This window comes from Oncorhynchus tshawytscha, linkage group LG01, assembly GCF_018296145.1.
Source record: "Oncorhynchus tshawytscha isolate Ot180627B linkage group LG01, Otsh_v2.0, whole genome shotgun sequence".
In the NCBI taxonomy this organism is placed as follows: domain Eukaryota; kingdom Metazoa; phylum Chordata; class Actinopteri; order Salmoniformes; family Salmonidae; genus Oncorhynchus; species Oncorhynchus tshawytscha.
In genome coordinates, this window is record NC_056429.1 from 16,744,701 (window position 1) to 16,768,653 (window position 23,953).

General features: G+C 41.9%; 1 protein-coding gene across 1 annotated transcript in view; it reads right to left on the reverse strand.

The window, feature by feature from the left end:
- Positions 1 to 10,104: 10,104 nt before the first annotated feature.
- Positions 10,105 to 23,953, reverse strand: part of LOC112229068 (protein shisa-like-1a) — a 40,592-nt gene continuing 26,743 nt past the window's right edge. The window contains exons 4-5 of the mRNA XM_024394991.2: positions 21,447 to 21,758; positions 10,105 to 10,890 (exon numbers count right to left, since the gene is read on the reverse strand). Of these exons, the coding sequence (XP_024250759.1) occupies position 10,890; positions 21,447 to 21,758 (313 nt within the window). The 3' untranslated portion in view covers positions 10,105 to 10,889. The remainder of the gene's footprint in view (positions 10,891 to 21,446; positions 21,759 to 23,953) is intronic.

Consider the following 23,953-nt stretch of genomic DNA (forward strand, 5'->3'; position numbering starts at 1 on the left):
ATGTTTACGGTAGAAAGGCTTTGGCCACTCTGCTTGGATGGGTATTGATCAATGGTGATACCAATGGTGTGATTTAAAAAGGAATCAATACTTTTCCTTTCTGTTGTGTAACACCTCACCCACTTGGGTAAGATCAACAAGTGGTGTCCTTTCTTTATCCATTTATCCATTCTCCTCCTGCTGATTGGACAGTTGGAGCAGTTCTTTGTTCCACTCCATGACGTCAACCTCACCCCAGTCTATAACAATGAGATGGTAAGGATCTCATACATGTTCTCGGATTCAGAGACAGAATGACATTTTTAGGGGATGAATCTGGAGGCAGCCCAGGTGTCTCCAGGTGTCGTCTGAATATGTCATGGTGTGCTGTGTCACTCATGTCATTATGTGGCTCAGATGGTAGAGAATGACGCTTGCAAAGCCGGGATCTTGGTTTCAATTCTCACTGGGTGCCACCCATGTGGAAAATGTATGAACGCGTGACTCACTTTGGGAAAAAGCGTCGGCTAAATGGTGTATGATTATCCCTCTCTGTGGTTTAGCTGTACAATCTGGACCTCCTGAATGACATTGAGCTACCCATGCCCAATGTTGACCCCGAAGGTACAGTAAGTACAGTGGCAGGGTAGCCTAATGGTTAGAGCGGTGGACTAGTCATCGAAAGGTTGCAAGTTTGAATCCCTGAGCTGACAAGGTACAAATCTGTCGTTCTGCCCTGAACAAGGCAGTTAACCCACTGTTCCTAGGCCGTCATTGAAAGTAAGAATTTGTTCTTAACTGACCTGCCTAGTTAAATAAAGGTAAAATAAAATAAGCATGTTCATATTCTGTGGCACCCATAGTTGACCTACCTATCTCCTCACACCAACTTGGAGCCAAATTGGTCTTGTGACAGTGTACTTACAGTAGGAGCCTAAGGAGAATAACAAAAATACCACAGGAAATAGGAATTTGACCAAGATTGCTCAGGGCTGTAATCTCCACAGCACAGAAAAGGCACTGTGAGACAGTAATATCAAACTAATTCAGAAGATTTCCTGTATCAAAGGCATTTATCAAGGAAGATAGTGATATGCCACAGACTGTTCACATGGCAAGTTGAAGCCAAAATAAGTACTGCTAGTTTGAATTAAGCCCCATCGCTACAACCTAAAAAAAAAATGGTTCTAATGTAGTGCCAAATAAGGCTTATTTGGCTTGTAACCATGGTTCTATATAAAACCTTTTTTTAAGGTTCTATAAAGAACAATGCTCATAAGGTTCTAAATTAAACCTGTATGGTGCTATAAATAACCCTTTTCTAAGGTTCTATAAAGAACCGGTTCTACATAGAACATAGAACAAAAAAGGTGTTCGCTGTGGTTACAACCTTTTTTTAAATGGGGAATGCTTCTATAAAGAACCTCAATCTCAGGATATTTGGTTCTCAATCTGAAGCTTTTTTGTATATCCTTTTCAAGAACCTTACAGGTTTTTCATTTTGGTTAGCCATATTATATTGTTAAAATTCCTTAGGTGTTATTATTGTGTTAATTGACAAGTTGAATCAGGTATGAAAGCTCTGGTAAAGCTGCGGGTCGCTGAGGAGAGAATTGAGAAATTGTAATCGTTGTTGGTGGAATTAGACCAAGATGCAGCGTGGGGCAGGTTAATCATATTCTTTAATGATAACCCACAAAACAAGAAAGAGAGAACCAACGAAATGTACAGCCTTGTAGGGCTCAACAGCAACAATACAAGGACAAGATCCACAACATAGGTGGGAGAAAAAAAAGTCTACCTAAGTATGATTCCCAATCAGAGACAACAATAAACAGCTGCCTCTGATTGGGAACCACACTCGCCAAACACAAAGAAATACAACACATAGAATGCCCACCCAAATCAGACCTTGACCAAACCAAATAGAGACATAAAAAGGCTCTCTAAGGTCAGGGCGTGACAGAAATCACTGATTTAGGCAACTGCTCTCAAGGCCATATGTGTTTTTCACAAGACACTGGCCATAGTCATATATAACATGTAATGGCATTAAACAACAGATAAGATTATCTGGATTGACACTCTCACTCACGCTTGCACAAAAAGAACTGTGCGGAAACCACTCCTCAAAATATTTGAATGAACCGCCGCCCCTCCATCTCCTTCGGCGCCTATATTTACTGTACATTTGAATTGTCACTAAAACTGCAAAGAACCATTGCAGGGCTCAAATGGTTCTTTGAGTCATTATGGTTCCACATAGAATCATAACCCTTCCCAAATAACCCTTAAGGACCCCTCTTTTCTTAGTGTGTATGCATGGTGATATGAGTAGTGTTCTGAGGGAGAGCTGGGATTCCGTTGGAATATGAATGAATATGATGATTATTGCTCTGGATGATTGGCTAAAGGGTTTGTCCAAAATGGCACCCTATTCCCTATATACTGCACTGCTTTAGTCCAGAGCCATGTGGGCCCTGATTAAAAGTAGTACACTACATAGGGAATAGGGTGCCATTTGGGACTAAGACCCACTCTGAGGTCATAATCATTCATTTCGAGGCTCTCTCATGCTTGAAACCTCAAAGGGAGAATGTCACTCTATCAGTTAGCTGTTGATTGACCTTTCTCCACCATACACTGCAATGCAGAGAGAGAGAGAGTTACTGTTGTCCTGTTGACAATATTGATTATTAATTATGTTCATATTTTAAATGTCCAAAGTAAGCTTTGGCAATATGTACATTGTTATGTCATGCCAATAAAGCTATTTGAATTGGACTGAGAGGATTAAGAAAGAGAGAAAGATAGAGAAAGGGAGATAGTGGATTGAATTGAGAGAGCGAGCGAGAGAAAGAGCTAATCAAGATATTGATACTTCGAGCCAGGCTACTGGAACTATGCCATCACTGGAAGGGAGTGAGAGAGAGACAAATATAAAACAATTAGAGAGTGTCATTTCCCCAAATTTGAAATCCTTATTCAAGATTTCAAAGACCTCTCTGATGAGAATAGGCGACCCGTCCTGTTGGGGGAGGACACAGAGAGCTGTGGGTTGTCAGCGCACACAATGCTGCCTGCCATAAAATGAGAGACAGTGTCTGAAAAACCAACCAGCCTGCACAAGTCCTCCATGCTTATTGTTATTGTTCAATGTCTGGTTATTTTGACCCTTGGTTATTGTTTTTGACAATATTGATTATTAATTATGTTCATATTTTAAATGTCCATCGTAAGCTTTGGCAATATGTTCATTGTTATGTCATGCCAATTGAACTGAGAGGATTAAAAAAGAGAGAAAGGGAGATAGTGGAAAAAGATAGATAGGGGCTGAGTTTACAAACCTGTTCTACTAACACACGGAAGCCTCAGGACCAGAACATCCAATCAATCAGAATAAACCAAATTACAACACAGTCAAAACCAAACTACATTACCTATTGGGAAACACAAGCACAAAGCAAAATGCAGGGCTATCTGGCCCTAAATCGACAGCACACGGTGGCTAACTATTTGACCATGGTTACTGATCAAAACCTTAGAAAAATCTTGGCAATGTACAGGCTCAGTGAGCACAGCCTTACCATTGAGAAGGGTAGACACAGGAAAACCTGGCTCCCTGTAGAAGAAAGGCTGTGCAACCACTGCACCACAGCAGAACCTGAGACAGAGCTGCATTTCCTGGCAAAATGTAAAAAAATATAAAACAATTAAAGAGTGTCAGACCTCTCTGATGAGAATAGGCGGCCTGTCCTGATGGGGGAGGATGCAGAGAGCTGTGGGTTGGCAGCACACTGCATTGCTGTCTGCCACAAAATGAGGGACAGTTTCTGACAGACCAACCAACCTGCACGTCCTCTATGCTTATCGTTATTGTTCAATGTCTGGTTATTTTGACCCTTGGTTAATGGTGTTACTGTTGTCCCGTTGACAATATTGATAATTATTATTTTATTTATGTTAACATTGTACATCTCCAAAGTAAGCATTGGCAATATGTACATTGAGAGAGAGAGAGCGAGCAAAAAAATATTGTGTGTTTTCTTGATTTTGCTTCTGGAAAAAATTTAAATGTAGAAGCTCTGAGTGTTTACATTCTTTGTAATAATACAATAAGCTGGTTAATTTACTTGGCAGCATAACCTGTCATTTAAAAGTAAAGCTTTGAGTTGATAACTGTTAATGGTTGGACTGGCACAATTCATTCAACCCAGGAATAAGTGGCTGATTTAATTAGTTTTTTAGCATCCTTTTAATTATGGGCTAATCTCTGTGATGGAATAAGGAATCCCACTGCTCCAGGTCTACAGGTACACACCAGTGTGTGCATTAATTAGGTTAGCAGGAACTTGAGTACATCTTCATAGTGCATTCATTTAATTATTGTGCATTTATATCTAATGAATAATTACCACAGAGGGAAGAGTCATATTGTTGGATCTAATATTACCATTTAAACATTGATTAGATTTTATCTAATGTTGTTTTTGGTAAAATTTTGTGACCCACTTTAAAGGAAAACTCCACTGAAAAACTATATTTTGGTATTTGTTTCATTAGTCCATTGTTGACATAGTCCCAAAATATTTTGCATGTCAGCAATCAAGTTTTCAATATGTGTAACTTTCAAAATACAGAAATACAACTGGTATGATGCATTTTGCATCATATGATTGTAACGGCAGATCTCCTCTTCATCTGAAGAGGAGTAAGGATTGGACCAAGATGCAGCGTGGTAAGTGTCCATAATGGTTTTAATACAGACAAATGAACACTCGAACAAAAACAATAAACGATAACGTGACATCTACAAAAACCGAAACAGTACCGTGTGGCGACAAACACTCACACTGAAACAAACACCCACAAACCGACAGTGAAACCCAGGCTACCTAAGTATGATTCTCAATCGAGACAACTAACGACACCTGCCTCTGATTGAGAACCATACTAGGCCGAAACAGAAACCAAACATAGAAAAACAAACATAGACTGCCCACCCCAACTCACGCCCTGACCATACTAAATAAAGACAAAACAAAGGAAATAAAGGTCAGAACGTGACAATGATGCTGCATTTGACTTTTTGTGCCAATGTCGCTAAATGCACCCACCTGACCCTCATTATCAACGCTCTAGTGGTTGTAGGTGCTGTCAAAGCATAAATCAGTCTCTGACTGCCTCTCTCCTAGATATAGGAGGTCCTATATGCTCTGTTTAAGAGCAGATGAGAATGGACAGAATGTGGAGGAGGATGTAACAAGGTGAAAACATGGGAAGTCCTTTGTCTCAGCTCTTTTCTTACTTGGCCAAAATAAAGATATACATATTTTTTAATATGAATGATTTTCTATATAAAGGTTTGTGAACTGTTTCAATAAAGTTATAGTTTCAATAAAGTTATGAATTATAGTTCCTCGTATTGTAGCTAGCTGAACTGAAATAGTGAACGTATGTGTGAGTGTTTGAGTGAGTATCATATTGTGTTGTAAGATTCTGAGACTGATGCTCAGGCACATGTTCATTACAGCTCAATGTCACACTTCTCAGAGGGCAGACAGAGAGAGAGTGGTCCTGGGCAGGTTTGTGTTCCCCCTCTTCATCATGTAAATAGCCTGTTTCAGCAGACAGTTTAAGTGTGCTGTCAGGTCACCAGAATGGTTTCTCTTCACTCAATGTTTTTGGGCCAGCCTTCCAATTTACTGCCCTTGAACTCCCCCGTCTCAGGGGAATGGCAGTTAGATTTGCCTGATGAAAATTGTGGACATTCAAAACATTTAAGACAGGCATAGCAGATGGTCAGAGGTCAGATCCTTGAGGATTCTCAGCACTTAGTGGTAGACACAAAGGTCTGAAATTACAATAAATGGAATAGTGAATAAGGGCTGTCAGTCTTGTTTAAGGCTGAGTTCAGTTGATGGGAAAATAGGTAGGTTGGCATTTATTGCATGAATCTTGACCTGGAGGCAGCTAGGCAGAATGGTCACTAGTAGGCCTGTGCCTAAGTTATAAAATCCACTTTTAAACCTAGCCCTAACCGTAACCACACTGCTAACCTTAATGCCTAACTCTAACCTTAAAATAAGACCAAAAGTGACATTTCTTATAATATAGCCAATTTGGACTTTGCAGCTGGCCCATCTAGCAGAAATCGCTCAGTTCTGCCTCCAGGGCAAGATTCATGATAATAAACGTCAAACTGTGGAAAATAGGGCTGACTGTGGAGGCAGTGCAAAGATAGCTACAATATTTATTGTTTATGCTTGGTGCTATTATGAAGATATTCATCTACACATGAAAGTTATCTGAGTAAGGGAGACAATTTGACTAGTTTACCGAAATTCACAATCGGCTACTTCAGCTCTCCTCTCTTCTGCTCTTCTCCCCTTCCTCCCCCCTCTCCCCCTACCCACTTCTCTATTCTCCACCCCCTGTGGGTGTCTCCCTCTTTGAGTGACATCTGATCACCAATGGCACTGTAATGATAATCTGATAACAGTGGGCCGGATAGGGCCATCCAAATGGGCTTTATCACATTACATTTAGACAAATGGCATGAAATGGCAACATTAAGATCCACTTAACGTGGGCTCTGCGCCACAGAAAGGCTCTCTGCCTGCCTCAGAGAGGGCTGAGTGGGCAGGGTGGTAGATGCTAGCGATGGGACGGTCTAATGGGGTTTTGATAGATGGATGCCATCATGCCAGCAGCCAGAGTGATGCTTTGCCCTGCTCCTCTGGAACAGTGGGAGATCGAAGACATTTTTTGTTTTTCATAGTGATGAATGGGATTAACTAGTTTACACTGTTTATTATAAAGTCTTTGTCCCTCTGGTCTTTTCCCACAATAATGCTATCATAGCAATGAAACAGGGAGGGAGGAAGGCCTCGGAAAATGTGGAAGTGATGGGGAGCAAGGCAGATGGATGTGTTTAGGAGAAGAAAAGGAAGAAAGGAAGAGAGTGAAGGACAGACTGGTGGGATGAGGAGAGAAGAGAAAATGCGTATTGAACAGAGTCGGAGGTAAAAATACATAAAAAAAGTGAGATTTTTGGAGAGAGAGAAAGCTGATTAATGAAAAAGCTGAAAATACTTCTTGCTAACAAACCTTGCCATCTCCTTGGATACTCTGGCATCTGAGACCCTTCTTCAGCTGTGGCAGACAGGATTCTAATTTAGAACAAGGTATTTAGGCGTGTGTCTCCGTCTGTCTGCTTCTCTCTGGCCTGTCATCTCCTGGCCTTAATGATGTCTCAGGTCCTAGTCTGGCTGCCTGGGTTGTGTGATTCACCAGGCTAGGGGTGGCAGCTACAGGCCACTGCTTTGACTCAGACAGAATGCTCTAGCCAAACACAACATCTGGAACAGACTTTATTCTACTTTTATGTTTTGGGCTTTGAGATTCAGAGTTTAAAAAAGAGCAGCATACACATAGAAATGTTTAAACACACTGGAAAAGATATAACTTTATTTCTCCCTGGTGGAACAATACAAAGTTAACAAGTGCAGAAACAATTCAACTCATAACTCTACGTTATCATCATCACCACACCCACAGTGAGGTACCGACAAATCACTACAAAGCTTCTTTGTACAGGTGGAGATTTACTCTACGGCAACCTCAAGCAAGAGGTACCGATACACCAAGTCTAGAACCAACAACACCCAGAACAGCTTCTACCCCCAAGCCATAAGACTGCTAAACAGTTAGTCCTGGTAGCTATTTGGTTAAGTAGTTAACTATCTGCATTGACCCATTTTGCACTCACTTTTTTGACTCATCACGTACGTTGCTGCTACTGTTCACTATGTTACTTTATCCCTAGTTATATGTACATATCTACCTCAATTACCTCGTACCCCTGCACAGTGACTCAGTACTGGTCTTCCAGACAAGTTATTTTTACTCATTATGTGTCTATTATTACTTTTAATATTACGTGTTTTACTTTTGTATTATTTCTCTATTTTCGTTCTCTCTGCACTGTTGGGAACGGACCATGAGTATGCATTTCACTGTTAGTCCACAGCTGTTGTTTACTAGATGTTTAACTGAAGTCTGTGCGCCCAGTGGGTTGCTAGGGAAGGGGCATTTCCCTATTTATCACGACTACATATTGTCGATGGAAAAGGAAGTCCCTGCTCACAGTAGCTTTGCTTTGTTACAGCAGCACAGCACTGTGGCTCCAGAGGAGACGTGTGTTCCCTAGCATATCTGATCTCTGCCATTTCCCCTGCTTTGAGCCCAATTAAATCCCCTTTGTATTGCAGCAGCTGTTTAAAATTCCTGCTCCTCCCAGTTTCCTAGCTGCTGCCACTGCTCTCTCTCACTTTCTGCAGGAGGGAGGGAGGGAGGTAGGGAAGGAGGCGGCTGACGGAAGAAGGGAGCGGGGAGAGATAGGAGAGGGAGGGAAAGAGAGAGGTAGTGGAGAGAGAGAGAGAGAGAGAGAGAGAGAGTGACAGAGAGAGAGAGAGAGAGAGAGAGAGAGAGAGAGAGAGAGAGAGAGAGAGAGAGAGAGAGAGAGAGAGAGAGAGAGAGAGAGAGAGAGAGAGAGAGAGAGAGAGAGAGAGAGAGAGAGAGAGAGAGAAGAAATGAAGGAAGGAAGGAAGGAGGAAGAGAGAAAGAGATAGCTTGCCAGTCCAGTCCAACCCAATTATTTCAGTTGGTCACATCTTATCTCAGCACTAGGTACAAGTCAACTTATATCGCACTTCTTGTGTTTTAAAAATGATATATTTCTATGATTATCCGTATTATTAGTACTGCACTGTTGGGAAAGAGCTCTTAAGTAAGAATTTCTCTGTACTGTTGCATTCTGTGCACGTGGCGAATAAACGTTGAAACTTGAAACATATCAGCACAGGATACAAGTCCACTGGAGCAGCCACGCAGTTAGATTGTAGCCTTTTAGTGTACGGAAGTTAACTCAAACTGACCAAATCTGAACTTTATTACTGATTACAACAGATTATAATGTCAGCAAGGGTCATTCTTATAACAGAAATGTGTATAGTTCTGCCATTTTTATTGGCCCCTACCAAGGACACTGCAGTGCTGCATGGTTGGTACGGTCCAGGAATTCTCTGCACGTAATGTACTGGCTGTGCAGCTGCCAGATATCCAGGTTACAGCTGCAGAATCGGGGTAGAGTGAAGAGAGACACACCCCTGTACTACACTGTATACGCTCTTAGAAAGAAGTGATTTCTGGATCCAAAAAGGGTTCTTCGGCTGTCCCCATCAGAGAACCCTTTGAAGAACTCCTTTTGGTTCCAGGTAGAATCCTTTCTATTCCAGGTACAAACCTTTTGGGATTGACGTAGAACCCTTTCCACAGAGGGTACTATATGGAACCCAAAAGAGTTCTACCTGGAACCAAAAAGGGTTCTCCTATGGGGACAGCAGCAGAACCCTTTTGGAACCTTTTCTCTACGAGCGGGCCTCCTGTCTTCCTCCATCACAATCCTTCCGCCTCCCAGCCTGCTGACACAAACATATGCTTTATTCTCTCTCCCCCCTCCCAACACAACAAGGCTGTACTTTATGTATCAATCGGAAAGTACAGTATATGTCAGCAATTAGTTAAGCGCTGAGCACAGCTTTATTCAATCCCTGTGCGGTTCCTAACACCTTTCTTTTTCAATGAAGTGATTATTTTGTCTGCACTCCACTCTTGCTCATTGCTAAGCTGACAAGGTGGCTTGAAGGGGAAGACCACTGTGTTCAGTAAGGTTTTATTATGTTGACATATTTCTTTTCCATAGACTTCACCTTGTAATTAAATCTATCCTGCAGAGAGAGCCTGGGTCTACATCCCAAATGGCACCCTATTCCCTATATAGTGCATTATTTTTGACCTGAGCCCTACCAAATGTAGTGCACTATATAGGGAATAGGATGCCATTTGGGATGCAGACCTCAGATTCAATTCAGTGATTGCTCTGTGTGTGAGATGGTCTATGTTCTCATTTAGGTCAGAGCTCTCAATGGCTATTACTGGTATGGGACATTGGTGCTTATAATTTAAATGAACCAAATTAATATATATTTTTATCATTATTCTTAATGGGTCTCTTTAAATAAAGCCTGGACAGGAAAAGGACTGGACATCAATTTGTGAAGGTTGTAGTAGAGGAAACTTCACCAACTTATGTTTAATTAGAAAAATAATAAGATCACAAAATACACACAAAGGCCTTTTCTGAAGACAGGCTGACACTGTAGAATAGAGATATCGCTCGATTCAGGTGAGTCATTTGTCGCTGAAGAAAAATAGTGTTGTCTGTCTTCAAGATGCTCAGTGTCAACCTCCATGGTGAATCGTCTAGGATGTTTACCACTCATAGAAAGTCCCTGACTAGTTTACTTTAAATAAATCCCCAATAGATACAGTACTCCCACAACTTCTTCTGACTACTACTGAATTTAACCCCACACAGCAACCAAGTGCAATCAACACTCAAACAAAACAAATCAAACAAAGCCCCATCGTTTGTAACCACATTTTATCCAGTTCACTTCAAGTCTCCATTGGTTTCTTATTAGAACAGTCCCAGCCCATGCAGGGGTATACATGGTCAGTTTCAGTGCCTGTGGTCAGTTTCAGTGCCTGTGGCCTGTTCCTTAGCAGTGTTTGGGTAGCAGCAGCTCCATTCACCTGGGCCTTCTGTTGTAGTCTAGACGTTTCGTCATACTCTATCCTCCAATGCCCTGTGTGTAGGAGCTCAGAGGAATGGAGGTGAGCAGGAACTGCTAGCTAGCCACTAGCTTCCGTAGGTCCAGCCACCCTGTGGTATGTTACTGTGTCAATAATCCAGGCAGACAGAGACAGGTGTCTGAGCCGTGCTATCCTCTGCCCGGCGTCGCTGCTCTCTACTCTTCTACTCATTCATCCTTTTGCAGCTTCACTCTGAATGGAAAAAAAGACAGTGATACACTATTAAAACCCTCATAACGATGGTATTGACAGTACAAGCAACTAAATTAATTAGAAAATATGTATTTATTTATTAACACCGCCCCCCCCCCCACACACACACACACACACACAAACACACGGCAGACTTCACTTGATTTAATTTATTTACTACCCAAACGTTACCACGCAAACCCATTCAGCTGCAGTAGTAGTTCAAAGATATAATGTGAATATGCAGGAAATAGACACACGCTTTGGAGACAAAATAAATGACATGAAAGATATTTGAAGCGCCCAAGCTTATTTCTGGAGAGAATCTGGCATTAGTAAGTGGTATCTTTATCAGATTATTATGTCACACTGCTCAGGTAGAATGGCAGGTAGATGACTGCTGTTAGTGTGTATGTTGCCGTATGGTTTGGTCAAAGCAATGTACCTACCATACATTGACCATCTGTTGAATCAGAAACCAGACTGCCAGGCAATAGACTTGCTGATATGATACACTACACGACAAGAGTATGTGGACACCTGCCCGTCAAATATCTCATTCCAGAAACTTGGGCATTAATATGGAGTTGGTCCCTCAACTCTTCTGGGAAGGCTTTCCACTAGATGTTGGAATATTGCTGCGGGGACTTGCTTCCACTTCAGCCACAAGAGCATTAGTGAGGTCAGGCACTGATGTTGGGCAATTAGGCCTGGCTCGCAGTCGGCGTTCCAATTCAACCCAAAGGTGTTCGATGGGGTTGAGGTTAGAGCTCTGTGCAGGCCAGTCAAGTTCTTCCACTCCAATCTCTACAAAACGTTTCTGTATGGACTTCACTTTGTGCACGGGGGCATTGTCATGTTGAAACACGAAAGGGCCTACCCCAAACTATTGCAACAAAGTTGAAAGCACAGAATCGTCTAGAATGTCATTGTATGCTGTAGCGTTAAGATTTCCTTTCACTGGAACTAAGGGGCCTAGCCCGAACCATGAAAAACAGCCCCAGACCATTATTCCTCCTCCACCAAACATTACGGATGGTACTATGCTTTCGGGCAGGTAGCGATCTCCTGGCATCTGCCAAACACAGAGTTGTTGGCCTGCCAGATGGTGAAGCGTGATTCATCATTCCAGAGAACGCGTTTCCAGTGCTCCAGAGCCCAATTGCGGCTAAATTTACACCACTCCACTGACACTTGTCATTGCGCATGATGATCTTAGGCTTGTGTGTGGCTGCTCGGCCATGGAAACCCATTTCATGAAGCTCCTGATGAACAGTTCTTGTGCTGACGTTGCTTCCAGAGGCAGTTTGGAACTCAGTAGTGAGTTTTGCAACCGAGGACAGACCACTGTGTGCTTGTGTAGCTTCACACTTCTCGGCTGAGCCGTTGTTGCTCCTAGATGTTTCCACTTCACAGTAACAGCACTTACAGTTGACCGGGGCAGCTCTAGCAGGGCAGAAATTAGATGAACTGACTTGTTGGAAAGGTGGCATCCTATGACGGTGCCACGTTGAAAGTCACTGAGCTCTTCAGTGCAGGACATTCTACTGCCAATGTTTGTCTATGGAGAATGCATAACTGTTTGCTTGATTTTATAAACCTGTCAACAAGGGTGTGGCTGAAATAGCCAAATCCACACATTTTTTAGGGGTGTCCACATACTTTTGTGTATCTTAGCCACAGGGGCCTGACTGGAAATGACTGTCAGGTGACGGTCAGGCAGACGGCTCAGCTCTGTCAGGGCCTATGATTGTGGTGACAGATGCCACCCTGTTTGGTCGACTCTGCTATAGATGACCCTAGCTGGCCTGGTGAGGCAGCCTGGCATGCAGGCAGGCATCACCCAGGAGTTGGGTGGTCCATATGGCACCGGGCCTGGTTGCTGTGATCCGATGCCAAATGTTCTGGTGATAATCACCATGGAGATAGAGCTTCATCTCTCGCTATGGTTAACATGCATTAATATGATATGAAATGCTGCTGGCTGCTTATTCAGTTTTCACACTGTCGATCCTACAGTAGTTTGCATTTCCTGCTGTACAGGAAAATTCTCAGCAACTAAAGAGTGATCAAATTAGGATCCTACATCTGTACACACCAAGCCCTGAGCAGCTTGATCGTCGCTCACATACTGTATTATAAAGCCTAGAACCTAGTATCTGACCTAAATTATATTGCAGTTCAGCTATTTTTTTATAATGCTCTGAGGCATCATACTAAGTTAGTATCAGTATGGGAACATGAGGAATCCAAAGAGCAGCACTAATCATAGAAAAGGGAAGGCTCAATCTGCCAACATCCCAAAACTGAATCCAGGACCTCTCTCTGGTAAGGGGTCCATCACACATGTGCGATCCGATGGTATCAAGAGAGTTAAGGGTTATCACCCCACCCCTGGGCAGGGACAACTGGCCTTGAGGCCAGGCACCACACCCTCATAGGGTCATTTTTCCCCCTTAATCATACCACAATCAACTTTTCCACATTTCATTTTGTATACATTTTTTATGATATGTACCCATTGATTCTTGAAGAATATAACTTACAAATGCCTCATGAGCTTAGTTCAACAGCTGTACCCTATCAGAAATGAAATTATAAGCGTGTTTTACTACAATGTTTGTAAACAAAGTAAATGTAAACAAATATTATATAGCATCAAAACATGGTTAAACTATAAATTTGATCTAATTCCTTAGCACTCTCTATGAATTTGAAAGTGGCTCAGTTTCTCCAGGCCTTTCCCTTAGCTTTTTATAAAAACCGGGGCAGAGGAAACACTTTATTTTTGTTTCAACTGCTGAATGACCCTTTAATGTAGTGAGCTTTGAAATGATTGGTGTATGTTCATTCTAAAGTGATTCAAATGCATTCAAATGTTAATGACGGTAGTATGATAAACTAAAGAAAATATACATTTTTTCAAGTTTTTGACATTTTTATGTTGACTTTTTGAAAATACTAATATTAATGGCCCAAAATACAAACAAATATAAATACTGACAGCTAGATGCAAAAATGTAATTTCAGCATGTGGTGCTTGGCCTTAATATGACCAGACATTCTAACCAGATCTGAGACATTGTACAGATGTAGGATCTTAATTTAAGACAGTTTGCTGTAGCAGAAAAATAATCCTACAGCAACAGCAAATGTGAATTATTATGTGCATTATAATGAATGGACATTTTTGTACGGGTTGATCCTTTTTTGTAAGGGGAAATCAAAGTCAAATTTGAAATGGAAATTACAAACGTCAGAAGCCTTTTTAAACCTAAAAAGTATGACATTTTCTGAAAGTTATCCTGCAACAGGGCGACCAAATTAAGATCCTACATCTGTAACTGTCAGGAGGAGATCCCGTTTCATTATTGAGCTCTGAGTGTTTTTTATTTGCGCTGTGCTGGGAGCTTCCAGGAACAGCTGTGTGTGTTTACTGCTGTGTAAAGGCTTGCTACAGGGCCCCAGTGGACCACAATGTCAAAAATATATCAGTTATGTGGCCATGTACTCATGTGATCTCCATGCACAAATTGTCAAAGAAAGCATACCAAAGCCTTGGATCTTTTTCCTGTTATGAGCCAATATAGTCCACAGCTTCTTATCAATCATGGCATACTTGATACTGTCATGATCCCACTGTGCATATTATTTGTTCCACTTAACCAACAGGGATTTGTTGCCTGTTATCAATATTGGACCCATCGGTTCCTTTAAATACATGACTGTGCATGAGTAACTGATTATGCTTTCTGCTCATCCATGCATTGCGACTCTTCCTTTTAGCTAGAACATACAGTACCTGGTTAAGCATTCTGTATTTGTTTAGGCTGACTTCAATACCTGAACAGCAGAATTTTTATAAATCTATCCATGGAGAGAAAGTAATATCAGATTCCCAGACCGCCTACGCTGAGCCAATAACAAATTTAAGTCTGTGCACACATAACAGCCTTCTCAAGTAGAATCCCAGCTAGAAAATGTGGTTCCTTAGAAGTTGTAGGAACGTACGCTTTTGGTTCCCCATTGGTTCTGGGAACGAAGCCATAAGTTTCCTGACTGAACGTTTTTTAAACTTTCTGAGAACCGAAGTGAACATTTTGCCTGTTCTGGTAACGTTAATCTTTAGATTGCAGGGAGGTTCTGAGAACATTTTACTATGGTTCCCTGAAAGTGTTCCTGGGAGGTTTTATTAACGTTCTGAGAATGGAAATTCTAGGTTATTTGAAGGTAATTAAATAACGTTCTCAGAACATGTTTCAGAAAGACTTTTAGTAACGTCAGTGAGATTCAAACCAATGCTCTTCTGTTCTCTATCCATGGAATTAGTCCACTGCGCCCCCAGGATGGAGCTGGCGTGCAATGTTTTTTTAAACAAAGCTGTTCATTTTTGTCTATTCAAACAGACCCCATTTCAAAGGAAACAAGCACTCAATCAATAAGATCACACACTTAACAAGATAGAGGATAGAGATAGTTTTGTTGGGACTGAAAACGGAATGTATATGTTTTTAAATAACATTCTTAGCGTCACGCCCTGACCTTAGAGATCCTTTTTAAGTCTCTATTTTGGTTTGGTCAGGGCGTGAGTTGGGGTGGGCGTTCTATGTTTTGTGTTTATATGATTTTCTATTTCTATGTTTTGGCTGGGTATGGTTCTCAATCAGGGACAGCTGTCTATCGTTGTCTCTGATTGGGAACCATACTTAGGTACCCTTTTCCCCACCTGTGTTTGTGGGAAGTTGACTTTATGGCACTTAGCCTTAAGCTTCACGGTTTAGTTTTGTAGTGTGTATTGTTTTGTTTTGCGTCTTTTCTTAATTAAAGAACATGTACGCCCACCACGCTGCACCATGGTCCAGTTCCTTCAACAGTCGTGACACTTAGAACGTTATTTGAACATTACTAATGTTTTCTTGTGTTTTTTTGTGGAAAGTTTTCTTAATTTTCTGAGAACTTGACTTTAAATAGAACCATGGAGAGAAACTGTAGAAAAGCATTATGCTGAAGCACTGAAATTCCCACAGAACGTTGTTTCTTAATACTCTCTGAATGTTCTGAGATCATGACTTTGAATAGAACCATGAGGAAACCTGTAGAAAATGATGTATGTTACGTTATGTACTGAAATTCCCACCTAAGAAACATGGTTCTCAGAACATTATGTGCTAGCTGGGTATCCTGCACCATTCCCAGAGCATTGTGGGAAGGTTGTATGCAAAATAACAAAACAACCACCATGTTCTCACCAAGCTCTAAGAAACATATGGTTCTCACAACGTTATCTGCTAGCTGGGATTATGGTAAACAGTGTTCCCACACATTAACTTGGCATGCTGCAATTCCTCCCCACAAAGAAATAGATGCAGAGCAATAATCTGATACTAAGTATTGTTGTGGCAGGTAGCCTAGTGGTTAGAGTGTTGGACTAGTAACCGGAAGGTTGCAAAATCGAATCCCTGAGCTGACAAGGTAAAAATTTGTCATTCTACCCCTGAACAAGGCAGTTAACCCACTGTTTGTCATTGAAAATAAGAATTTGCTTTTAACTGACCTGCCTAGTTAAATAAAGGTTTAAAAAAATTGCTGTAGATTATGCTTCAGTTTGGTGACCTTTGACCCCTATTTATGTTGGTTTACATCTGACCAACAAACAGATGTTCCTCTAAGTATGAATCTAATTCTCAGCCATTACCCATCATCCTCCCTGTCCCTGGGGTTACGGCTCTGTCGCTTGCAACTTAACTCAAGACCATCTGATGATTTTTTGTGTATTTATTTGGGCAACAAACTTTGGATCCTATTCAGTCATAACCGATTACAGAATTTGCAGTGTAAGACAATAACAATGTTATTTTCATCTCATACCAGAAAAACAGCTTGTGATTGAACAGAGCCTTTAGCCTCAGTCTTTGAGATGGTATCATCTCAATGTTTGTATCATTTGGAAGAAAACATGATTTGTTATTCATAACTTGTACAGATTATGAAAATGTCGTACAAATGAATGCTTACTGAATGTACTCACTTTGAACTTCCTAAGCCAAACTCAGCTTACTCTAAACAATCAAATGTTTTGTCAAATATTACATCTTTATTTTCAGAACAAGATCATACTGTTGCTAACACATCCATAACAACCTTACGGAGTCATAATGCAAAGTCTTCACTACCAATCATCTATTACAGCAGCACATATTACCATCAGGTAGCCTATGGATGCTACCTTCCTATAGGCCTACTTTGTCATTTATCCACAATGTGAATCCTGAGCCAAAGCTGATCCATTTTCAAAGACCGTATGTTCTGTGTGAAGCTGTTTCCAGTAGGAGTGAAGCATCCCTGACAGAGACTGATGAAGCCTCTCAGACTGAACTGACTGCTCTCTCTAACAACGGGCCTCTGTGGACATGTCTGGTGGCACAGGTGTTTGACCAGTATTGTCACAGCAAAATAGTCATGCAGCAACAGGATTTTAACATTTAGTCAATATTGTTGCTTGATCGGTGGTTAGGCTTTTAGCTGGCCAAAATTAGGCGACATGCAATACTGTTAATATAACCATGTGCTAGTGCAGGTTCTCAGGGAATTTATGTCAATAATTAAGCTAATCTTATTCTAAGAAAATAAGAGTGGTACAGAAATGAACATTACATTATCTGGCAACAGCTCTTGTGGACATTCCTGCAGTCAGCATGCCAATTGCACGCTCCCTCAAAACTTGAGACATTTGTGGCATTGTGTTGTGTGGCACTTTTTAGAGTGGCCTTTTATAGTCCCCTGCACAAGGTACACCTGTGTAATGATCATGCTGTTTAATCATATTCTTGATATGTCACATCTGTCAGGTGGATGGATTATCATGGCAAATGAGAAATGCTCACTAACAGGGATGTAAACAAATTTGTGCACACCATTTGAGAGAAATAAGCTTTTTGTGCCTATGGAACATTTCTAGGATATTTTATTTCAGGTCATGAAACATGGGACCAACACTTTACATGTTGCATTTATATTTGTTCAGTATAATTAGGCATATATTCATTATTAGGACAGGCTCTATGGACAGGTGTTACTATGAACATGTCCCACTGGTAGTTACTAGGAATGTGTTCACCGCTAGGACAGATTCTGTCTCAGCTCTCCTGTCTGTGTCAGAACCCTGACTCTGATGGTCTGGTACGGCCAACAAACCCATTTGTCATATCTCTGCTCTCATTAAGTTATCATAGACAGTCAGAGAGAGGGCTTGGCCAGAGGACTGGTGTCTGTCTGTCTGTCTGCCGTTCTGGCTGTCCGGCTGTTTGGCTCGTAGTGAGAGCTCTGTGTTTTGAATACAAGCCAGTTCCTCGACACCAAGAGAATGTCTGAGACAGAGATTGATCCAATCCTTTGATGAAGATTGAGGTTGTTCTGACTAATATTCTGACTGTGTTGATCCAACCCTTTGATGAAGATTGAGTTTGTTCTGATTAACATGAAATTTTTTTATTTTATTAACATTACATTTTTGATTGAGGTTATTCTTCCAGTTGTTCTTTGAATTCCTTGAAGACAGATATACAGTGCATTCGAAAAGTATTCATACCCCTAGTCTTTTTCCACATTTTTTATGTTACAGCCTTATTCTAAAATTGATAAAATATTGTTTTCCTTCATCAATCTACACACAATATCCCATAATGACAAAGTAAAAACAGGTGTTTAGACATTTTTGCAAATGTATATATATAAAGAAATAGAAATACCTTACTTAAATAAGAATACAGACCCTTTGCTATGAGATTTGATATTGAGCTCAGGCACATCCTTTTTCCAGTGATCATCCTTGAGATGTTTCTATGACTTGATTGGAGTCCACCTGTGGTAAATTCAATTGATTGGACATGATTTGGAAAGGCACACACCTGTCTATATAAGGTCCCACAGATGACAGTGCATTTCAGAACAAAAACCAAGCCATGAGGTTAAAGGAATTGTCCGTAGAGCTCCAATTGTGTGGAGGCACAAGGTTACCAAAACATTCTTGCAGCATTGGAACCACCAAGACTCTTCCTAGAACTGGCCGCCTGGCCAAACTCAGCAATCGGCGGAGAAGGGCCTTGGTCAGGGAGGTGACCAAGAACTTGATGGTCACTCTGACAGAGCTCCAGAGTTCCTCTGTGGAGAAGGGAGAACCTTCCAGTAGAACAACGATCTCTTCAGCACTCCACCATCAGGTCTTCATGATAGTGTGCAGACAGATGCCACTCCTCAATAAAAGGTACATGGAGTTTGTCAAAGATACCCAAACGACTCTCAGACCATGAGAAACAAGATTCTCTGGTCTGATGAAACCAAGATTGAACTATTTGACCTGAATGCCAAGCATCAGGTCTGGAGAAAACCTTGCAACACCCCTGAAGCATGGTGGTGGCAGCATCATGCTGTGGGGATGTTTTTCAGCGGCAGGGATTGGGAGACTAGTCAGGATCAAGGGAAAGATGAACGGAGCAAAGTACAGAGAGATCCTGATGAAAACCTGCTCCAGAGCGCTCAGGACCTCAGACTGGGGCGAAGGTTTACCTTCCAACAGGACAATGACCCTAAGCACACAGCCAAGACAATGCAGGAGTAGCTTCAGGACAAGTCTCTGAATGTTATTGAGTGGCCCAGACAGACCCCGGACTTTAAATCAACCTAATATCTGGAGAGACCTGAAAATAGCTGTGCAGCGACACTCCCTTTCCAACCCGACAGAGCTTGAGAGAATCTGCAGAGAAGAATAGGAGAAACTCCCCAAATACAGATGTGTCAAGCTTGTAGTGTCATACCCAAGAAGACTCAAAGCTGTAATCGCTGGCAAAGGTGCTTGAAGAAAGTACTGGGCAAAGGGTCTGAATAGTTATGTAAATGTTATAAAGATGTCTAAAAACCTGTTATTGCTTTGTCATTATGGGGTATTGTGATGAGGACTTATTAATTTTTAATCCATTTTAGAATAGGCTGTAACATAACAAAATGTGGAATAAGTAAAGGGGTCTGATTACTTTCCAAATGCACTGTATATGTGGGTCGATGCTGGATGTGTCTCCAAGATACCATTGGTTGTCTCTCACTTTCCTCCTCTAAGTGGTGACTGAAGGAGCATGTTGAGACATGATATGGTATAGAGTAGGTGACTGCATGTGTGTGTGGGAAGATGTGACACAAGTGAGTATGTGTGTGTAAGGTTAGAACAGGTGAGGGCATGAGAGTGTGGCGAGGCTCAGTGTTTCTGATTCCCATCATCCTACGAAGCGTTTGGGGGCAATCAAATAAAAGTTTATTGGTCACTTACACAGATTAGCAGATGTTGTAGAGGGTGCAGCAAAATGCTTATGTTACTAGCTCTAAACAATGCAGTAAAATGTCAACTGTACACAGTAATAAAAAATGATAGAAATCAAGAAATGTCGGGAACGAATCCAATTAACAACCAAATAGCACTGTAACAGTAATGAAATGGTAAATAATGTTTTGTGTAATTTTGGACCACTGCCATTTCTCACATAAATCATTTTGCTGACACAAAAAGATCCCTCCTTGTCTAGCGTATTTAGTTTTGTCAACAAAAGGAAAGTTTACAGACAAATTAGCTGTTCCCATTAGGCCTGTTGTGCATTTTTTTATCCAACATGTAGGCTACTTTACTTGCATAAAATGGTTGGATGGAAACCTGGTTACAAACATGAAGTTTGTTAACAATTCCAAGAGGCATGAGGGGAAATTCTACCTTCTCCCGTCCTACAGCCTAGGCTATTTTCCTATCCAGTCCAAATCCCACTTCTCCCAAACTCCTGACTCCTGTCTCACATGAACATTCCTAACTTTATTCTGTAATCCATAGGTTGCATGATCAAAACACCTCTCTCGCCTGCATGTCAAGATACCTCTATAACATTTCCCTGCTACTCTGTGCGGTCTCATACTTGCTTAGAGCTTCACTAGAGAATGTGTGATCAACAAATGGTATGAGAGTTTTTAAAACTGAGTTGGTATTTAAACGATTTCCACTCCCCGTTATTCTTTAGCTGATCTGCTATCTGTATATGAGATATTCGTTGAAGGAGGTTATCTAAAGCTTAGCAACTTTGGTCATTTGGCTTTTGTTATACAGTTACACAGTTTGTATGATTGGAAAACGCTTTGTGTCTCCTGGAGCGCTCTCTGTGTTTTAAATGCTTCAAATGCTCCCGGGACTCTAGGGATAAATCCGATTTATTCCCGGTATTGAAACTTGGTCTATGCTGGAGATGCCAAATCTTTTCTTAGGGAGAAATATTGTGCTGATGGTTTGCTATGGTAACTTTCACTTAGCAACATTGTAACATTCAATGAGACATAGAGCAAGACAACGTGAGGTGATGAACCCTGAGGGAGAATGTGCTAGGCTCCCTTGTGCTTTCTGCTGTATATAATTAAATCATGAGTTTAAAAAGTGTTACTTTCCTGATCCTGACAACTCTATAAAAGTCCATACTGTTTAATGCACAATGAGTCTGAATGGACATCCACTGTGTGACGGGGTGACTCACCAGACGGTCGGTGTGTGGTAGGGGAGGAGCGTGGGGCTCTGGCCCTCGCCTCTGAGGCTGTGTCTGGTGTGGTGGTGACTGAGGGCCATGGGGTGACCCTGGGCCTGGTTCTGGGTCTCACTCTCCTCTCCTGGGACCGGCCGGTGCCACTGGCTCCTAGCCTTCTTCAGCCAGCGCCCTCCCAGACCCCACTTCTCCAGGTAAACCCGACACAGCTCATAGTTCATGGCCGAGTAGTAGAGGAAGTCCAGGGCTAGCAGCACCATGACGAAGAAGCCATAGATCCACACTCCTACTAGGGCTGTGTAGTTACTGTAGAGAACAGATAGGTGAAGAGAGAGACGGAGTGAGAATGGTGTGAAATATAATTCAAAATATTTGTATGTTGCATTTCAAGCATATTTTTTTGTCATTTGATATCACGGTAAAGGGAGTGCTTTAATGAGATGTAAAGGGCACTCTCATAGCCTATCCATTTTAAGAACTTCATTGCTCTTCAATATTTCGTCCCAGTATTCAACACCAACACATTTAATGTATTTCACACGCCATAAGGATTTATGTGGTGCATTAAACCATTTGCGGGATTCACTCGCCAATCCATAAATCGCTGCAAGGTAAAAATGAGTGCAAATAGTTTCCAATTACACTTTACCTCCACGAACAGCGTTATGAATGAGACTTGTAATAAATGTCTCGAGGATGTGCTACTAAGATGATGGTTTTACGGAGCAGAGCTGTGCATTAGAAAAGGGACTACCCAGGAAGACACTACCCATTCCTATTAGAATGCAAAACTCCAAAGTCGACATAAAATTATCACTCTGACCAAGAAAGACAGTGGAGAGTGGATATTACGGCCAAAGTGAGGTTTATCATATGGAGGGAACACCAAAGCTTGATGATTAGTTGTTTATTATCAGCTGTGTAGTGCTAGGGTAAAAACCCAAACGTGCACCCCTTGGGGTCCCGAAGTCCGAGTTTGGGAAACCCTGGTCCAATGCATAACATGCTGACCAAATAGCTCCTTGGATGGTGTTGTAGATATTTCACAACACCAGGAATAATAAACCCACCATGGTCACTAGCTTTGCAACTGCACTCAAACAAACCCAAATAATACCCCTGTTTACCTTGTCTCACTTCCCTCGCCGGGCCTGTGTGACATATAGCTGACTGTTTGCATAGCTTAGCAGTCTATGGTGATGTGTAAATCTGTCTGTTTAAGGGCAGTGGGGCCATTCAGGAGTGTATTTAAGTGAACCTAGAGTAAGCAAAGGGGACTGTTTGGACAGCTGTCTGTGTGGAGAGATTGATGAGAGCAGACTCACCACACAGCAACAACAAATGTTAGACAACGTTAAACAAGGCAACTTTCCTAATGCATACACATGAAGTCATCACCTGCTAATACCGGTACATGGTCCAATCATAAGCTACAATAATAGAATAGCTCATGCTCCTAACAGTAGACAGAACGCTCAGAGTCTCAGACCCAGAGCTATTGCCAGTTTAACCTGGGGCCAGTGGTAAATATCACCACTTCAGCTGTGCAGTCCAGAGCGGAGGAGGATGAAATGTCCTCCCATTATGTTATCAGCCACTAGATGAAATATCCTGACCTGCCAGAGGGGCTGTGTAACTGGCCATAGAGAGCACCCGCTGAGAGGGTATTAGAGGAGAGAAAGAGAGAGTGCACGAGAGAGCGCACTCTATGTTTCTGTTTGTCAGGGAGTACTTCTACTGAGCTCCTTTACACTCTGGGAGGTCATTCTTCCCTGTCTGTTCTCTTACTGAGCTCCTTCACACTCTGGGAGGTCATTCTTCCCTGTCTGTTCTCTTACTGAGCTCCTTCACACTCTGGGAGGTCATTCTTCCCTGTCTGTTCTCTTACTGAGCTCCTTCACACTCTGGGAGGTCATTCCTCCCTGTCTGTTCTCTTACTGAGCTCCTTCACACTCTGGGAGGTCATTCTTCCCTGTCTGTTCTCTTACTAAGCTCCTTCACACTCTGGGAGGTCATTCCTCCCTGTCTGTTCTCTTACTGAGCTCCTTCACACTCTGGGAGGTCATTCTTCCCTGTCTGTTCTCTTACTGAGCTCCTTCACACTCTGGGAGGTCATTCTTCCCTGTCTGTTCTCTTACTGAGCTCCTTCACACTCTGGGAGGTCATTCTTCCCTGTCTGTTCTCTTACTGAGCTCCTTCACACTCTGGGAGGTCATTCCTCCCTGTCTGTTCTCTTACTGAGCTCCTTCACACTCTGGGAGGTCATTCTTCCCTGTCTGTTCTCTTACTGAGCTCCTTCACACTCTGGGAGGTCATTCTTCCCTGTCTGTTCTCTTACTGAGCTCCTTCACACTCTGGGAGGTCATTCTTCCCTGTCTGTTCTCTTACTGAGCTCCTTCACACTCTGGGAGGTCATTCCTCCCTGTCTGTTCTCTTACTGAGCTCCTTCACACTCTGGGAGGTCATTCTTCCCTGTCTGTTCTCTTACTGAGCTCCTTCAC